General features: G+C 39.2%; 1 protein-coding gene across 3 annotated transcripts in view; it reads right to left on the bottom strand.

Annotated features, from left to right (window-relative positions):
• LOC126470364 (methionine aminopeptidase 1D, mitochondrial) overlaps window positions 1–20730 on the bottom strand; it is a 128739-nt gene that overhangs the window by 7637 nt on the left and 100372 nt on the right. For 2 of the 3 annotated variants that reach the window (XM_050098163.1, XM_050098164.1), the window contains exon 5: window positions 6444–6554. In XM_050098163.1, the coding sequence (XP_049954120.1) occupies window positions 6444–6554 (111 nt within the window). Of the gene's footprint in view, window positions 1–6443; window positions 6555–7278; window positions 8464–20730 lie in introns of those variants that run through there. The other variant, XM_050098165.1, reaches the window with a different exon arrangement.

Below are 20730 nucleotides of genomic sequence, written 5' to 3'. Positions count from 1 at the left end.
GAACACTTGCCCGTGAAAGACGAAGGTCCCGAGTTTGAGTCTCGGTCCGGCACACAGTTTTAATCTGCCAGGAAGTTTCACTATCACACTATTTTCTGGATGTTGCCGATATGGTTTCATCAGACTGAAGGCAGAAAAACTCTTTTGTAGGCAGATGAATGCTGTCCAAGAGAATTGGCACTTCCAACTACTTCACACGGGTTTATGTTGGAGCAAATTATTTCTACTCTTGATGAATTTATTGGCGGAAGTTTTAGTTCATGTGACTGTGGTAGTGACATGAAGTGGTAATGATACTTAGTCTGACTGTGTGGGAGCAAAGTGGAGGAGAGTCAACAATCTGTGAGGAGGGTGACAACTGTAAAACATCTATGAAACAAAACAAATTCTCAGTGGGCTTTCTTATATGCCTTTAAAAACTTCATTTCTTGGAAAATGTGGACCTACAGGTAGACACCATAGTGAAAGCTTTCAAAATGTTTTTTTGTGACGCCATCTTTGAGATAATTATGCATGAAACTAATCATTTAGATGTTAAATACATGCAGTTGTAAAATGATATAAAATCACTTTCAGGACTTCACAAGTAGAGAACACTGATGCATTTGAATTTTATGTAGTTCTTGCACTGCCGGCCGGTGTGGCCGTGCGGTTCTAGGCGCTTCAGTCTGGAACTGCGTGAACGCTACGGTCGCAGGTTCGAATCCTGCCTCAGGCGTGGATGTGTGTGATGTCATTAGGTTAGTTAGGTTTAAGTAGTTCTAAGTTCTAGGGGACTGATGACCACAGATGTTAAGTCCCATAGTGCTCAGAGCCATTTGAACCATTTGAACCAAGTTCTTGCACTGCAAATGCTAATGAAAATCACCCACAATCAATCACTCCTAAGCATTCCTATTTCTTCCAAAATAACACAGCAATACAGGTTTGAAATGATGGCACCATTTCTTCATTATGTATATAAAAGGGAACTAAACACATTTTAAAGAAACAAAAGATTATTCAAGTTGAGTTCATTGTGTCATAACTTGAACAACAAGCTCAAATACGTATACAACACAGGGAAAACATTTCAGTGGATGACACTTTATGGCAACAAAGTGGGATAATAATAACATACCTCTCTCTAAAATAAGTAAAGTTTGGAATAAGATCCTATGAGCTCTGTGAATCATTCACAGGGGATGTGCAGTGCTTTGTAGCTTATAAAGGGAATTCCACTGAGATAACTGTAGCATGTCTGGCTTCTGACACTGAAATGGAACATCTAGAATGAATAGAAAATGAACCTCATGTCCCAAATTATACAAGATTGGTACTAGGACAAAATGTTACAATGGTGCTGAAATTGATGGACAATAAATATTTATGCTTTATTTGAATTTTTGTTATGATAGTGCACACAAAAGGGCAAAAGAGGCATGGAAGCATGAAAGGCTCCATGCATTATGGAATATACAGGGTGATTATAATTAAAGTTAAACTTTCAAACCACTGCAGAAATAACGCCACTGGTCAGAATGATGTCAAATTGCAACGGAATATTATCAGAGAAGGAGGAAAACGTATGGCAGAAGAAAAATAAATAGTTAGAAAATGTAGCAATATATGGCGCTGTAAGCATCATAATTTAATAGTGGTTGACTGCAAATGACAAATGAATCATACAACAACGCCTAAGGTGTACATTTGATATTAAACAAACTGTACTATTCAGTGGGTGTAAAGGTGTGATATTGTTAGTTACGTAATCCCATCCACCACAGCAAGGTCGTATCACATTGTATGGGAAAAATTGGTTTTTAATTGTCCTGAGGCCAAAAACTGCATAAAAACATCAATCACATTGGTTTTTAATTGTCCTGAGACCAAAAACTGCATAAAAAGCATAAATAACATCAATTTTTAATTGTCCTGAGGCCAAAAGCTGCATAAAAAGCATTAATAAAAATCAAATCAGATTATTAATTTCCATGTGATTGGCACAAAACATGTTCAATATGCTGTCCACCGTTTTCTGCAACAAGTTGAAATTGAGATACAACTTGTTCCACAACTGATCGAAGGGTTTCCGGGGTCAAAATGTGTTGCACAATGCGTGCAATCTGAACACTGAACACAACATCTTTCAGATAGCCCAAAAGCCAGAACTCACATGGATTAAGATCAGCTGATCGGTGTGGCTAGGCTGTAGGGAAATGGCAGTTGATAATTCTAACATTTCCGAAACGGCGCTTCAGCAGTTCCTTAACTGGAATTGCAATGAGCAGAGGTGCGCTATCTTGCATAAAAATGATCCCATCTACGCATCCACACAGTTGGAGAGCTGGAATAATGTGGTTGCGCAAAAGACACTCGTACTGCTTACCAGTGACAGTACACGTAACACGACCGGAAGCACCTGTCTCTTCAAAAAAAAATACGGCCCTATGATAAATGATGCTGCAAACCTGCACCACACAGTGGCCTTTTCAGGATGAAGTGGCACTGGTTGATTTGCATGTGGATTTTTCATTGGCCATATTCGACAATTCTGTGTATTGACATATCCTGTCAGATGGAAGTGAGCTTCGTCTGTCCACAAAATCTTCCACAGCCAAGCTTTGTCCACTTCCATGCGAGCAAGAAATTCTAAAGTAAATGTCTCTCTTGTTGGCAGGTCAAAAGGAAGCAACTCATGCACATGGTTAATTTTGAATGGATAGGAAAGAAGCATGTTTCGTAGGATTTTATGCACCATGCTCATCACAAGTACGTCCAATGTTCAGGCAATTCTCTGTGCACCACTCGTTTGCACACCACCACTTATCTCCTCCTGCATTGCTGTGGTCACTGACATCAATTCAATTTGTGTCCTCCCTCAACCAGGTTGCATGCCAAAAGAACCAGTCTTTTCGAATTTGCGAATCATTTTCTCCAGACCGATGGCAGTCATTGCACCAACACCTTTTTTCAAACCCTTCTGTGTCCAGAACTTCTGCAGAGCGGTGTGTGCAGAGTCATCATTTTTGTAATACAGCTTTACAAGCAGTGTGTGATCCTGCATTGAGACAGTCATGACGAATGTCATCAATGGGTCGTGCACGTGACAGGTGTATTCATTTATGTATTCTGACACATACAGCGTCATCTACTGACAAATTTTCCCACTAATTTTCTTTCTTCCGCCATACGTTTTTCCCCTTCTCTGATAATATTCTGTTGCAATTTGATATCATTCTGACCAGTGGTGTTATTTCTAAAGCGTTTTGAAAGCTTAACTTTAATTATAATTACCCTGTATTTCTTAAATATGAAGAAAAGAACTGAAAGGTTAAAAATTCCAATCTTATCTAAGGGAAAGAAAAGGTAGTCTGAACTAGTACATAAATATATTCAAAAGATTGATGAGCATTTACGTACACAATGCCTTTATTGTTTTTTAGAAAACAAATGACTCATAGGAATTTCAATTGTGTCTCACAGCACAACCAGTGGAAATACACACAAAGACAAACTTTATCTCAAAATGAATGGCCTTCAGAAAACCCTTCACCTGTGCAGCTGAAAGCAAGGCATTTCACTAAGAGAATTTTGCCATCTGAAAAGAAAAATAAAGAAATGAAGTGGTGTGCAGTATGCTGCAACAAGATAGGCGAAGAAAGAGACATCATACTGGTGCTGGAATGTTGTTTAGAGTTCTGTATACTGAAAGATGTTTCTAGGGGTATCACACTAAAATCTCACTTTAAATGATCATCTAATTTCTAAATGTAATGAGATCTTATTCATGGCAACTGTTGAATTATCTATTGAGGTTTGATGTATGGTCCCTGTTCTAAACCATTTCAAATGAAACCCAGCAATGCCATGTGAAATAGCTACTTAAGCTACTACCAGTGCATTAGATACAGGCCCAGAAACTGTTAGTTTGAGGCAATCAGAGATGAATAAAGAACATTTTGTTCAAGCCTGGCACATTTTTCTGTAATCATAGACTATACAACAAAGGAAAGATCTTTTCATAATCATGGAGTATGCAACATATACTTACAACCTATGCTGTTCATCTTTGACAGCCAGTCAACCAGTAACTTCCACAGAATTATTATTTTCAGAGCATGTTCACTGTACATGTAACTACTGAACTGACACTCATTCTGTGGCTCAATTGTTTTATGGCTTGAAAAACTGTTTGCTACCTGTCTGCCATATATTTTGTGATTCTGTACTTATCAACACACTGGGACACCCAGTTCAATAGATCTTGATGATTACTTCACTTAACAAAGTCTAATTATACTCAAAATTGTTGAACTTGATAATGGCAAGGGCTGAAATCATGATAGTAATACAAAACAAAAAAGTTGTACAGTCAAGTGGCAGAAATTTTATCCAAACATCATTATATGACTGTGGCCCAAAAATATGAAAATATTGTCAGCTGTCTATATGCTATAGTAAGACCCCGATTTCACTTATTATGTCATTGCTATTATTACGAAAGATGAATATTAGTGACAGTAAGATCATTCTGCAGTCTGTCACAAATGCTGGTTATCTAAACTTTCTCAGCAGTGGTTGGGGAAAAGAAGATCTTCTTCCCTCTAGGGATTCAGATTTGAGTTCATGTAGCAGTTCCATAATATTCCCATGTTGACTGAACCTATTCGTAACAAATAGAGCATCACACCCTTTAATTGCTTTGATGTCTTAATTCAATTTGACCTGATGGAGATCCGAAACATTCAAGCAGTACTGAAGAATGGTTCACACATATGTTTTCTATGTATTCTTCTTTACAGATGAGCTACATTTCCCGAAAATTCTCTGAATACACTGCAGTCAACCATTACAGCCTTATTTGTTTTCACCTCTTTCAGATGCTTTTCAATGCCAGGAATACCTAGTTCCATATCCTCCACAATGGAGTTTGTGCAGCACTCAAATGATGGTAGGTCTGTATGATTCTCCTGCTGCAATGATTTTCTATTTGCAAAATTTAAAACTTCGATTTTCTTTAGCTGCTTTCCTTTGCCACACCAGACTCGTCTATGAGTGATTGAACAGACGTTTTTTACCCACTTACTGGTTTTATGTAGGACCTGAAGAATTCTTTGCCAGATCATTTGCTAACATTTGATGTGAAAGTTATTGTATGCTTGTATGCCAAAATGATTATAAAAACTCTTGTGTTTATATAAGCCACTGCTACAATCAATACTGCCAGTTGTTACTAAAAGATAAAGCTGTCCTCAGCCTTGACGGGTGGTTTCAACACTGTATTGCATTACTGGGCATCGGCCTTCTGGAGACAGTTTGCACTTTCCTTCCTCTGACCTTTAAACTGACTAACCAGATACTTTACTTATAGTTTAATGTGAGCTTTGTGCCATGGTGCAACTTAGCAGTGTTCACACATACAAACCATTGATGAAGGTAAAGGGAGTGATAAGCAAAAGAAAAAAAAATTATAGGACCAATTGATGATTGAACCCCCCCTTCCCCCAGAACTTTCAATTTGTAATCTGACACTTGCACATGTAACAACCAATCCACACAATGGTTCTCAATGCAACAGAAATTCTCTCTTACCATCATTACAAAAAGAGAGAAAAGTGAATGTCAAGGGTTCACTAATTGCTTCTTGGCACTGAAATGGCATTATTACTGCTATAGTAATACAAACTAAATCTTGGAGGAAGGGTAACAACTCCCCCCCCCCCCCCAAACAAACAAACAAAAAACCAAACACACATTCCTTGTACATCCTATGGGACCATGTGAACCAAGACTACTCATTTGCAGCATGAGCCAATGTACACAGTTCACATAAAAACTTAACAAAAGGTATTAAGTAATATCTTTAAATATATAGCATAAACTAAGTAGTACACCTCCATGAAAGGCCTTAAACTATTATGTGGAACTTATGTACAGAATAAAAGGATGACACCTCCAACACAGGTCTGAGAATCTAGAATTAATCACTTACATATTTCAGTTTTGGTGAAAGTCTACTGAAAATGGGACCTGTGCAACAATGTACACCTTCCTGTACAATGACTAACAAAGTGTTTTCATGCCTTAATTATTTTTGTGTTTCATGTTCACTAACTTAAGGTTGAGGTTCCTTTCAAATGAGTCCACATTATTTACCATAAATCTGATGAAAACTGACACTGCAGTGTTTTCTGACTGCCCTTTTTTTGCAAATATACACAACATAACATGAAACTGTGGAAGTTTTGAAACATATTCATATATCTAAGAGCTACATATTATTGTTGAGCTACTGCCAACTTCATCTGAAAACAGAAAAAAATACTTAAATTTACAAGAATATGTTCCATTATGTCCCATGCAAGTCGTCATAACAAAACTGGACAGCTAACATCGTTCCTAAATGAACATACATGTCCATGAGCTTGTACATGTAGAGTGAATGTGATGCATTTACTTACAAATATGGTAGATATCGGGTGGTCCATGAAAATAGCTTCCTATCCCATGACCCAAAACGTTTGGAACCACATTCAGTCTTTGCTTGTGAGCTTCTTCCTCAATAGCTGCACCTGAAAATAAAAAAATGAAAGTTGCACTCAGCAACCAGCTCAGTGAAATCTTTGATGGTTGTAAAATTTAATGTATTGCTGAACCAGCTGACACACTAAATTTAACAGTTCAACTAGTTACAAATTCTTTATTGCTAAGCTCATAAAGCACAAGAGATATGGAGAAGGAAACACATGGTAATCAACTACCAGGTTTTCAAGTAAGTTTCTTCTATTTTAATCACTAGGTGCTGCATCTCTCTGATTTATTATATTAGCATTATTTTTCAGTTAACATCTGAAATGTTGAGTCTCACTTGAATGTCTGCTAAGTGCATATTTATGTAAAACCAGTTCTGCACTGTAACAAAAGCAGATGGAAAATATTGTATACAACTTAATATTTTGACACTTCATTTTTTAAATAATTAAACTCATTCCAGTCATTTTGTCATTATGATGTGCTCCACTTTTGTCACTTAATCAAGAATGTTTCACATAATTTCAAAGGCTCCATGAAGGAAAATCCAAAACAAACTGTGTACCAGATTTCCACAAGGAAAGAAAAGCATTTTGACGTTACTGGATATGTACCTTGGCTTAAGATATCTATTATGAAAATTTACTGAGAGACTCAGTGGCTGAATTAAAAAGGTGGAAAACATATACTTTTAACAACAGTTTCACTAATATTTATTTTTTCAGCCTACATTTCAAGTTATTCACCTATTTTATAGCATCACTGACAAAGATGTCCCTTCTCATAGAAGGGATTTTTTCCTGAACCTCTCACATTATCCAAGGTGACTCCATTCTTTAACAAGGGTAGCAAATCTGATCCAGGAAACTATAGGCTACTTTCACTAATTCCAGTACTAGTGAAATTCTTTGAAGGCATAATGTATCAGCAGATGTACGAGTACCTAGAACTAAATGATATGTTAAGTACATCGCCATTTGGTTACAGAAAAGAAAAGTCAACTATACATACCATTGAACTCTTAAATGAGAGACACTGTAGAAGCATTTGAGGATCATGCTCACATACAGGTAACCTTATGTGATCTGAGCAAGGCTTTTGACTGTGTTGACCACTCTGTTTTACTTCCTGAAGTTTAGTGCTTTGGAATATGTGACCAACATTTAAAACTCATCAGATCATACCTGAACAAAAGGAAGCAAGTGATGAGTTCAGGAAGTCATCTGTCAAACACACTTGAGGTTCAACATGGAGTGCCACAGGGTTCTAAATTAGGGCAACTTCCATTCCTTGTACATATAAACAACTTACCGGAAAACATAGAGGTAAAGTCATAATTCTAGTACCTTCTGCCATGGAAGTCGAACACACGGCAGAACAAATGGACGTGGTCAGCCCATAGGGGGGTTCACCTCCGCGGCGGCTATTCCGCGCAGCGGCTCTCGCGCAGCGAGGGTGCCACCGCTAAGCCATGTGCATACAGCGGCCAATAGCCGCTCCCTCCGGTTTTGTATATAGGGACCCGCTCTGCCCTAGTCCAGCCAGTCTGGTACTCGCTCTGGATTTCGTTTCTATCTCGGCGGTACTGCGTTCTGGTCGTTGCTCGTTGTTGACATTTGCCTGGCTCTGGTTCCGAGTGGATTTACGTTTGGTGTTTGGTGTTGTGGTTCCCACAAGCCTCCATTGTTTATCTCTTCCTTGTTGTGTTGCTCATAGTCTGTCGTGGTTGGTTGTTGTCAGTTGTCGTTGGTCTGTCGTTCGACTCGTCCTGTGTTTACCCAGTGGTGCACGCTCCACCACCGGCGGCTTCCCCGCCTGGCAGCTCCCCCTCCTGGCGGCTCTGATCCGCAGCCCAAGGCATTCCCGCTGTGGTTGTGGTTACTACAATAATAGTTTTCAGGGATGTGTTTTGGATATGACTGAGTCCCGTTCGCGCAAAGAAAAGCCAGGCTGTGAAATAAGTGCTCAGTCATTGCAAGTCATTTCCAAAAAACCAGTGTATGCAAAATGTCATAAAAAGTGTAACTCAAACAATTTTGATTCATGCAAGATGGTAAATAAACAAGAAGGGATAAGACCCTTAAAGTTAATACACTTAAATGTGCAATATCTCAGAAACAAACTAGACATTCTACAAATATTGATAGAGGAACACTTGCCACATGTACTAGTAATAATGGAACATGGGCTAAAATGCAGTGAAATAATATACTATAGATTAGAAGGTTACATACTAGCAAGTAGTTATTGTAGGCAAAACCATAAAGGTGGTGGTGTGGCAATTTATGTTAATAAGGATATAGAAGCTAAAAAAATTTCCTTTCTTGAACACCACACCAAAGAAGGAGCAATTGAAATGACAGATATTGTAGTCCACAGTAATGATCTTAAGTTACCAAAGCATAAAGTGATTGGAGTATATAGGCCACCAAATGCTGATGTAATGCTGTTTATGGATAAACTTAGTAGTGTTGCTGGACAGGCTGATTCTAATGACCTTGCTATATTAGGTGACCTTAATATAGATGCAAACTCAAATAGTACAGTAAACTTGAAACTCAGTGATGTGCTGACCTCATATAATCTTGTAAATATAGTGAACTCTGACACCAGAGTGACGGACGCATGTTCCACTAGAATAGATTACGCTATAATCATCAAAGATGTTGTAGATAAGGTAAATTACAGTAACTTAGATTTTCTTTATTCTGACCACTTCTGTCAGGTGATAGAATACAAAAATTCAGTTGTGCCTAAAATAACAAAAATTGTGCTACAGAAACGAATGCTGAATACCTCAAATATTAATGCTCTTAAACACAAACTAGCGAATGAGAAATGGGATTCTGTGTACCAGGTAAAAGGGTCGGATGAGAAATGGTATGAATTCTACTCAACCCTATCGCATCATTATGAATATAGTTGTCCAGTCAGAGAAATCCAGAAGGTAGTTAAACACTGTCAAAATGGAAGTAATCCTAGACTAAAACTCCCAACAAATCTGATTAGGCTCAGGCAGCAAGTACATGATCTAAACCAGCTTTATACAGCTACTGCTATGCAGGTTTTCAAGGAAAAATACAATAGGGCCAAGCAAACTTTTAAAACTGAAATTGTTAATCTAAGGAAGCAGATTAACAGCAAAGCAATAGAACAGTCTGACAACATAAGCACAGCATCTTGGAAGCTGATTGACAAATACCGAAAAGGTCCCAACAAGATGAACATGGAACCACTCAGCATAAGACATGATGGTAACATTATAAAAAACCCAGATGCTATATGTAATATTTTTAATAACTACTACATTTCTGGTGAACAATCAACGCATATTATAGATTCACAGGTAGAGACCCAATGCCATCTCACCCAAGGTACCGAATTTGAATTTGAATTTGTGGAAGTGAATGAGCAGGAGGTTTGCAGGGCAATATACATGCTAAAGAAAAAATTTTCATCTGGATGGGATGGCGTATCCAGTGCTATTACTAAAGCGTGCTTAAAAGAAATCTCTAAACCTCTTACTCATCTGATTAATTGCAGCATTAGAGAAAATATGTATCCAGCGGTTCTAAAAATGAGTGTAGTGAAACCAGCGTATAAAAAGGGAAGTAAGGAAGAAGTCTCCAACTATAGACCAATATCATTAATTCCCACTTTTAGTAAGATATTCAAAAGCATTATCCTTTCTCAGCTAAGTGCCTTTTTCACAAAACATAAACTGCTTGTAGATTCGCAGCATGGCTTCAGAAAAGAGCTAAGTACAACCACAGCAGTTACACAGTTCATCCATGAAGTTTACTGTCTGTTGGACCAGAAGATGCAGACTGCCGGTATGTTTTTGGACCTGACAAGAGCATTTGATATGGTAAACCATAGGGTACTTCTTAAAAAGTTAAAATCGTATAGTATTGGGGATCAAGCCCTGAATCTTCTAACTACATACCTGCTGAATCGTAAGCATAGCACTAAATTGTCATACAAACTAGATAACAAAATCATGAACTCCCAGTCCACCAGTGAACCTGTATTACAAGGTGTACCACAGGGCTCAATCCTTGGACCCTTTCTCTTCCTTTTGTATATTAACGACATTGCACAACCCATTAACTCCAATAATGTAAGCTATGCAGATGACACGTCAATCTTATTCTATGGGAGCAAATCTAAAGAGCTAGAATCTCTTGCTACCAGTGGTGTAACAGAAGTAACAAAATACTTCAATGATCAGGGACTCAGGGTGAATGTCACGAAATCTCAACTACTGACATTTAAAACAGGCAGATCTCATCACAACAATATGAACAGTGTGTGTAATATCTCTACAACAGAAAATGGTAACTGTAAATTCCTGGGTGTATATGTTGATGAAAATTTGCGGTGGACATACGACATTAATTTCGTATGCGGAAAAGTCAGTAGTGCCATATATCTCCTAAGCCAGCTCGCAAAGATAGTTTCTAGCCAAGCACTGAAATTAGTATATTATGGAACACTTTACCCCTTTCTCAATTACAGAATTGAACTATGGGGCTGTGCAGCTGATGTACATTTAAAAAGAATACTACTACTACAGAAAAGAGCAATAAGACTTATACATGGGATGCGACATAGAGATTCATGTCGTGAAGTGTTTGTGCAGCATGAATATCTGACAATATATTCTCTGTACATCTTCAAAGTAGTTGTAATTTTTATAAGTCAACCAACAGAAGCTATCAAGGGCAGTGATGTACATGATCACAACACTAGAACGAAGTGTAACTATTTATGTAACAGAACAATGTTAAATATGACTGATAGAAGTCCATATATCAGTGGTTTGATTTGATATAACAAGCCACCACACTCTCTAAGAACGTACACAGGAAATGTTTTTAAAACTAAATTAAAATTTTTTCTAATAGAAAAATGTTTATATATGGAGGCAACAATGAACTAACTGAGCCTCGATTTGAAAGGCATATGAACTAGAACTGGAATGAACACAGAAACATGAAGAACTCACATGAAATAACTCAGGACAAAGATCCACATTTGGGTACGACTGAAATGTCTTTCTGTGATCATCTGTACAGGGTGCCCACTACGATGAAGTCCAAGATTGTTGGCAGTGGCAATGAGCAGAAGGGTGCTGTGGATGCATAGTGTTATGGTACCACAAAGCCAGGACCTCACTGGTAGTCAATAAGTGTGTCCAGTGAAGAGAAGCCTGCTGGAGAGGCTGACAGTAGTCCAGCAGCTGTGATCCTGGCAAAGGCAGGAGACAGCACTATCTGGCAGGTAGTAGCAGCGGGTGAAGCATAACCTTGAAGGAAGCTCGTGGTAGGTCTGGAGCCTAGTGCTGAACTGATTGGTGACCTAAGTATCCATCAGTGGAGGAATACAGGCGCGATGTCACGTTCACATGTGACAGTGCAGATGCAAATAGACGCCCATGACTGCAGTGCTGTTTACCATGGCCTACATGCCATGCATCAGTGGGGCTTGTGCCACCAGATGTTGTGGTGACTGCAGCAGGCTTCGTGGTAAACAGCTCAGTGACTCTTCTGAGGACAATTAAACTCCCAAGGTTCACGATAGGGTCATACCTGGCCCACAAAGCATATCAGCAAGTGTTGTGGCCAAGTACACAAGGTCAAGCCCTGTATATAATACAGCTCTTACATGGTCCTTATTCAGCTTTGTAGCTTAACAGTTTTCAAGAAGTCTTCTTTGTATGATCTGTTTTATCTAAAAGCACCACAGTGCTCCTTTCACCTACCTTTATCACAATCTTCACTAATGTTTACTTTCTTTTTTAACTTTCTGACAGTGTGTACTTCTCTGTTCCACTCACTTTTTGACTGAATGTGTTGCAAATGTAAGTGATCAATTTCCTCTGCATACTTGTATTTAGTAAGGTTGTCATTTTGTGGAGTTAATTCTAGATTCACTCCCAACCGGTCTAACAATTTGGCCTAAGTGTTCTTTTGGGAGCATGTATGTCAAATATTTTAGTAACTTCACTGTTTGAAGGATTAGGGATAAATTTGACAAATCAATAATGAAAAATGACAAACACTATCTATAACTGAGCCTTAGTGTAGCACAGAAAGGATGAGATATTCAGTTACAAAATCTTTGAGAACTTACCAACTAATATAAAATAATAATAGCTAATAAAACTAATTTCAGATATAAACTGAAATAATATATACTTGACAACTCCTCCTATTTTAGAGGAAGAATTATTGGAAGTATTATAATATTGTTAACATGGAGGGAGGGAGGGAGGGAGGGAGGGATACATTGTTAAGCACAAAATCACTGAACATAAAAAAATAAATGAGTAAAAATGTAGGTCAAGACAAGCAAATAAATTGTCAGCATGTTGGCATATTTTTCACTGATACAGTGTATTATGATTTTAAAACTCACTTGATCCACATCATAGTAAGGGTTTGCAATGAGAGCCATGGAAAATGAAAACAATTAAATTAAACTAGGCTATTTTCAAACTAAACCGAATTTTCATAGGCTGACAGTCTGTTTTGAATTGTCTGTAGTTGAGCCAATTTTTTATTTGGTGTAATATACATACTGTGGACTACAGCTGACATGGGTTTCTCTTTTCATTTTGTCTTATCCTGAGAACTTACATCGGTGCCAAATCTGTGTTAATCACAGAAGTATTAATTTTAAAGGTGCACTCACAATGATTCTTGCTCATTCCTTAAGATCCTCTTTCTCTCAGTAAATTATTGAAGTGGACCCTGTCAGACATGGCAGGAAGGTGGCTAATGGCTGAGAGGGAGCAGCAGCGATGTGATGAGATAAGAAAATTACACAGGTGTGCTCATCCTCGTGTAGGCAATGAGAGTTGCAAGTGACACATTATAATGTGGAGGACTAGACTGAGAGGAGGAGGTACGCCAGTGGAAGAGGGGAACTGCACAGAGGAAAGTGTGAATACAGATTGAGCAAAGAGGGAGGCCTGGGGGATAAGTGTGGAGGAGGGTGTGGCAGTGGCTACCAGAGGTTGAGGCCAAGATGATTGCAGGATCTAAGGATGTGTTGTAAGGACAGCTCCAATCTATGTAATTCAGAGAATCTATCATAAGGAGGAGGATCTACATGATAAAGCTCATGAAGCAGCCAGTGAAGTTAAGCACACTGAGCTCACCAGCATGTTCTCCCACTGCATGGTCAACTCCACTCTAGGCCAAGATTTGGCAAGGCCGTTCATTCTACTGGACAGCTGGCTGGTGGTAATGCCCACATAAAAGGCTGTGCAAGCAGAAGAGCTGGTATGTGATTTGACTTTCAAAGATGGCCTTCCTTCCAACAGACTAGGACAGGCCTGGCTAAGATTTGTGCTCCCAGAGTGCACTCGCAATTCTGGAGTGTAGGCGAGTCTGGCAAGTGCTTTGGCTTCCCTCATCACTGCACTGTTCCGAAATAGTATATTTATTTTCACTTTTTTCCTATCAAGGCAATATATTTATTACTTAATTAAATAAGTACATTAGGTAGTCTTAATACAATGAGCAGAATAACACATCCTTTTCTTTAACCAAAAAGTTTTACATACAGGCATTTAACATTAAACACTGATATCCATAAATTCAAACATATTTCAGTTTAGAATATGTAACATATCTGGAACTATGGTTTGTGATACAGTCAAACACAGGCCATTATGTAGATCAAAATCTGTTGAACCTGAACGTAGATGGGTCTTTGTCAGTTTCATATCAAAAAAAAAAAAATATATTGCTCCAGGGATACCATTTTAGAAGAGTCTTGTAAATTGCTGGGTTGGTAAAACAGGTCATTTACCATGTTTCTACACTGTACATCTCTCACTTAAGTTCAAAGTAATGAGGTACATCAGCAGCCAAAAGAGAGAATATTCTGACAAATGAACTGCACTCAGTCTTCAATTGAGTGAAGTCTTGGAATCTCTTTCAGAACTCATGAGGAAATGTTTCAATTACTGAAATGTGGTGGCATGCCCGTTCTACAAATTACTGCCTTGAGTTTTGAGGCAGGCTCCAAATCATGAACTTGACACCAATTTTTCTGTGGATTTAATTTTTGTTTGACAACCACAATCTTGTCCGCCATATCCATTACTAAATGATTCTCCTAACCTTGCATTAAGAGACTTAATGAATTCAGATAACTGATGCTACCCATAAAAGATTTTTGTCACTAATTTACTTATCCACAAGTCAGTTTTTCCCTAATGCCCACCTTCAGTTCAGCCAGCATTCACTCTCGCTCATCAGGAGACAATTGCATCATATTACTTTTGTGTATGGAGTTGCAATGACTTTTGAATGAGTGTTTTTTCAGCCCATAAAAGTGTGATGGGATATTAAGCACTTTTTATGGTCTTCAAATGATACAAAAAGTAAAGAAATTCACACTCCACATTAATGATGTGGGTTCTGTACCTTTTCTTTTTTTGGACATGTTTGTAGATGCCACAGTACTCTTAAAGCAAACGTAACTCTAATTTATCACAAGTAGTAGTGCAAGTGAAGTGCTTGACGTGCGATAAGGTGACTGCCTAGCTCTAACTGCACTCAGGTGCAGCCTTCCTTTCCTTCCTCATCCCTCAGCTCCATTCGCCACTGTACTTAGTGCACCACACAGGAGTGAGGCCAAAGTGCTCATACCCATGGAGCATTGTTTGGCCAGGCCTCGTTAGGACATATCTGAAGCCAGATTGGAATAGTATGTGATATGTAGGTGCCTTAGACATGTCTTGTAACTAGATCTTCCACACAGTGCTTGAAACAGGCACCAATATGGTGATCACTTCACATTCTCTTCTTTTACCTTCATGTTCAATAGAACTTAACTTTGCACTGTTCACTACTTCTACATTAATTCCACATGAAGAAAAATTTAATATAATTTTTCTTGCAGCAGTTTCAGCACATATCCTACTAATTCCTCTGTTTCAGCCTCTGTGTCTTATAACACACCAGTAATATTATTGATAAATGCTTCCAATTTAATGCTTTTTCTTTTATTAAATTCTTTGCTAATCTTGATTTTATCACATACTTTACAGACCTCAGAACTAGGTGTTCTGCCTTTAATGGCATTTCTCTCTGTTTATTCCTTAAATTATAACACATCTGTGGCCACATCCAAAAACATTTCTGTTCTCCTATTTCCCATGCAAAATTACTGAATTTTCTCCATGTTCCCACCTACCAACTGCCCTACAAATAATTTCTTACCCTTTCTCTTCTCCTCTCATTTCCCTGTATCTATGCCGCCCCCCCCCCCCCCCCCAATTCATTACAGATGTCCCTCTTTCTATTCTGTTCTTCATTCTCCAGATTGTCTTTATCCTCTCCATAATCTCCCCCCACTCTCTCTCTCTCTCTCTCTCTCTCTCTCTCTCTCTCTCTCTCTCTCTGTCTCTCATCCTCTGCCCTGTCACCCTTACTGCACTCCTGCTGCATTGCTGCATTCACAACCTCCTCTGCAGTGATCCTCTGACTTTGTTCTATATCCCCCCCCCCCCCCCAGTACACTACTCCATGCAACTGGACACAGTATACAACTCTCCCCACCTCTGGCTAGAATGAGCTTACTCCTGCCAAATTCCTATACCAAATCCTTGTTGCCTCCCCCTTGCAGCCATTAATCAACCTTTCCCAACGCTTCCTCCCACTCCTCGGCTTCTTTCTTCCCTTTCCCTCTCCATCCAATGCAAGACTTCACCCCAGTCGAGTTGCAGTGCCAACACAATGTAGTCAGACGGAGCGCCACAGCCATGCACGAGTATGCGTATTCCCTTACCTCTGAAGAAGGATTCATCCAAAAGTGTATCAGCATTCTCATCTTATTTGTGTGTTGTCACAACTCAATACCTATACTATATGGTGAGATGATACCTTTAGTCCTTCAATTACTTATATTCCACCAAGAACTTTCCCTTCTAATATTCAACATGAGTAGATATTTTATTAAGAATAGACCAGGAGGCAGCTAGTTGTGATATTCCATTGACCAGCATGGAAAATACAACATGTCATAAATGATGTGTAATTATTTATTTAATCAAAGTGCAACTTTTTACACTACATTTTTAGATGGGGTATGTTACTAGTGTTGGTTTGTAAGCAAATAATTAAGTGTAAATAATTTATTGCATGGACCTTAATTGCTATTTCCTGCACAACCTGAAATACGCACCACTGGATGTGAGGCAATAATGTTTTCATATTCTTGTAGTACATATTGTCGCAACTTGTATTGGTACCCTCTCAGTCACATGTGTCTGTAGGATCTTCCTGTGATTTTTGTAATCATGGAGTAAACATGCCATTAAGCCCTGAAGATACTGAAAAAGATGCTGCTTTTGTGGAAGATGGTCACACCTTGCATTATGTTGCAGGAGTGCTGAGAACAACACCTTCCATGATTTCCAGAACCATAAGAAGGTACATGAAAAATGGAGACCATTCAAGGAAACCAATATCAGGTCCAACTTCAAGTTCTCTGCAACCATCAGAACATCATTGTTGAAGAACAAAATTGACTCCACCAAGTTGAGGGGTAAATGTTAGTGACAGAACTGTCCAAAGAAGACTGGAAGAAGCCAGTCTTCGATCCAGACCTCCTTCAGGCCCAGAACTCACCACAGAGCATTGCACAGCTCCCTTACATTTTGCAAGGGAGTATCGTGGCTAGGGAGTACAGCAATGGGAGCAAGTGTTGGTCACCGATGAGTCGTGATTTGTCCTGCAATCACCTGATGGTAGACCGAGGGTCCAGACAAGGCCTGTGAAAAGGCTTCCACTTGCACATTCTCATTAAAAATGCCTTTTCAGCATGGGTCTCTCATGGTGTGGGCAGGAAACAGTATGACGGCAGGGATGGAATTTGTCTTCATGGAGCATAGGAGCCTTACAACACATTGGAATGTGAAGGAACTCCTTTTGGATTATGTTATGCCTTTCACTCAATTAGCTGGTGGTTTTACACTAAAGTATGACAATGTGTGCCAATATGTTGAGAGAAATGTGCAAGAGTACTTTGATGAAGTGGAGGTTTATGCTATAGTTTGGCCTGCTTGAAGCACTGATTTGAATGTATGGAATCAGCTTGGGGGAGGGGTAGGGCCCATCAGCACTATTCAGAGATCCTGCAGGACATATGGGAGATTTTCTTGAAAGAATAGGAGATGATTCCTCAAGAGGACATTGCAACATTAATCTGTAGCATACATGAAAGGCTGGTTGCTGTAATTGGTGCAAAATGAGATAATACAATCTTTTGAAGATGTGAAGTGAGATCAGTAAAGTAAAGTGGAAGTGTGATGTGTGAAGTGTAGAAAACCAAAACAAAGGTGTATTACCTTCAAGAGCTTTCATAACATTTGCTTAAAATGTGAATCCATTCATGTTACTTTCACATCTCTGACTTAATTTGTTTATAATCATGTTTTTACATTGTTAGAGATCTATATGGGACTGTACAACAATATTTTATCATGAAATAGTAGATTAGTGTAATGAAAGTGATTGGAATTTAAAACAAAAAATTAAAAGAATTTTTTAAAGAAATTGCAGTGTTGCAATTTTCATGGCAGTCTGTGTGGTATTAGCGCTACCATAGATGAAGAATGATTGGGGAAACAGTGTGATGAGGTTAGTGAGAGGCAATATGTCAATTGGTTCTTCATGATATAGACAGAGGAAACATGCAGTTGGCTTCTGCTACACTTTTGCAGACTCTACTTGTAGGTTGTCACTGAGAGTGAGAAGAGGTGGAATATATGCAACATCTACAAAAATGAATACCCCAACCTCAGACCTCTTGTTGCTGTGACTGGCATCACTGTGAAGGCTCTTAACCCATTCCCACAAGGGTGTCAGGTAATTCGTAATGTTTTTCTTGTAAAAAAAGTTGAAGGAGCTAAAACTCTAAGTTCCTTCCTCCACAAGTATGCTAAACCCATTTAGGATCCACTTGAAAATGGGTACCATCTTGCTAGTGAGTTTTTATTTGACCCCCCCCCCCCCCCCAAAAAAAAAAATCTTTTCAACATGTTGGCATCACTCTTGATGGTTCAAGGTATCTTGGTGTAATGTAATGAGCTTGAGCAGGTGACAGCAGCCACACAAGTGGGCTGCCAGTTACATAATTCTAGTGCAGGCATTGTAATACTGCTACCTCAGCATTTTGCACTCTGCGGGCTGCCTTACGACGGGCTGGGTTGCTCCACACCAATGCATGGGGCACCGATTTTCAAGCATACATGACAGGGTACAGGGCATTCTGACACAACAACACTGCATAGACAAGTGTATCTGGGCATACAGCCCAACTGAAGATAACTTGTTCTTGGGGCTTATCTCTCATCCCATAGCATTAGACCTGTCCTGTTCTGATGTTAGACAGGGCTTCTGACATGTCTACCACAGGTGCCATGTTGCACTTCAACTTCGGTCCTGACTTTTGACTCCAGCTTTAGCTCTGATGCAGTCCCCATGCCAGCCAGCAGCCTCCATGGGCGGCAATTGATACTAGATGCAGTCATACGCCTACTAGTGTCAGCTAATCTTATTGTCTCCCATGTCGAACTGGGACCACCCCATTGGGGCCATTCAGCACATACCTGCACGTAGTTCCCACCGAGTTTGGAGATCCTGCATTTGACCTGGGTCATGCTGAGTCTGGATAGCCACATCACAGACTGCTGGCAATACTCACTGTTGGTTAACTCTTCATGTCAGGGTTTGTGTAGTCACTGCCTACCTCAGCAATGCCATGCTGCTGTCTGCTGCCAGCATTGCAGTTAACACATTCCACCATGTCAGTGGTTCCCAGTTAGCTACTGGCCAAAATTGCTGTATAAATTGTGCAACCAACAAAAGCCATTTACCTTCTGGGAGCTTTCTCTAGCTTCGACATCCCCAAGGATCTGGCATTACTCATTCGCTGATGTTACCCATACTCATCATCCTTACGGCCAGGAGGCCATCATGCCATTCTTGGATGACTACATAGTGGGCATTAACCAGGACCACTACAGTCGGTGGCAGAAGTGCTGCTGGAAACCAGTGAGCAACATTGTGGGACATTAATTCTATGGTGCTACTTCATAATGGTGAGTGCAACACACTATTTTTCACACTTACGGTTTTCGTGTTGGTTCCAGTCCTGTTGAATATTTTCCTCATACAGTGTGCACAATCTTTGGAATGTCTGAATCAGGGGTAGAGAAAGTTAGCACTGTAGAGGCATTCAGACCTTACTAAATCAAATGGTACAGATGCAGGCCGACAAAACGGAATTACACAAGTAATTACAGGTATTGGAGTAGGATAGGAGGGAACACTCCTCATTCATTATAGTGACACCCATCCTTAATACCAGTACCACCAGCAGAGTATCTCTTTCTTTTACTGAACCAGGGGTAAGATATGTGGGCATCTGTGGGTAACTTACAGCAGATACTTTACAGCAGGTAAGCAATGATGTTGGTCAGAAGAACAACTTTTGCATATGGCTAAAATACATTCATCGGGTATAACATAGCAAGCTGCAACCAGCCCACTTGCTATTATTGCACCCCTACCAATAAATTTATACTTTTTATTACACTAAATTTCATCTAAATCTAGTCATACACATTGTGTATAAATAGTAAATTCCCAAACCTATTCAAATATTATTCATACCATATTGCATGCAAATTTATTATCAGAGGATAGTTTTCAAGGTGCTGCTTGCAGGACTCTATTTAGGTTCTTCAGGAAACCATGTTAATTAAGAGTAATGGGTGTGGCAATTGAAAATTTTACTACTATGCATAGCAAGGAATTCTGACTGAGCTAATCCATAATTGTGGTAATATTAATCCATAATTGTGGTAATATTGACAACTATCATTAGAAAGCTAGAGATCCAGACTTTTCAGTAACATGTTTGAATTTTCCTGAAAGTAATTAACTTGTCAGAGGCAGCTGTATTACAGTGCCTGCCACTGAAATTGTGTGGCTACTGTCATTGGCTTGAGCTGATGACATGACACCAAGAAATATTGAACCACCACAGTGTTCCCAACATGATGAAAAGATGAGGGGATAAAATAAAAACTCACTAGTAAGATGGTACGCATTTTACTGTGGGACCTAACTGTGTTCAGTATCCATTTAAAACTACTGTTGCGTTTTGCGGCATTACACCCGTTTAATTTCC

The sequence above is a fragment of the Schistocerca serialis genome, chromosome 3, assembly GCF_023864345.2.
Source record: "Schistocerca serialis cubense isolate TAMUIC-IGC-003099 chromosome 3, iqSchSeri2.2, whole genome shotgun sequence".
Taxonomy (NCBI): domain Eukaryota; kingdom Metazoa; phylum Arthropoda; class Insecta; order Orthoptera; family Acrididae; genus Schistocerca; species Schistocerca serialis.
This window is presented reverse-complemented; position numbering and strand designations above follow the sequence as displayed.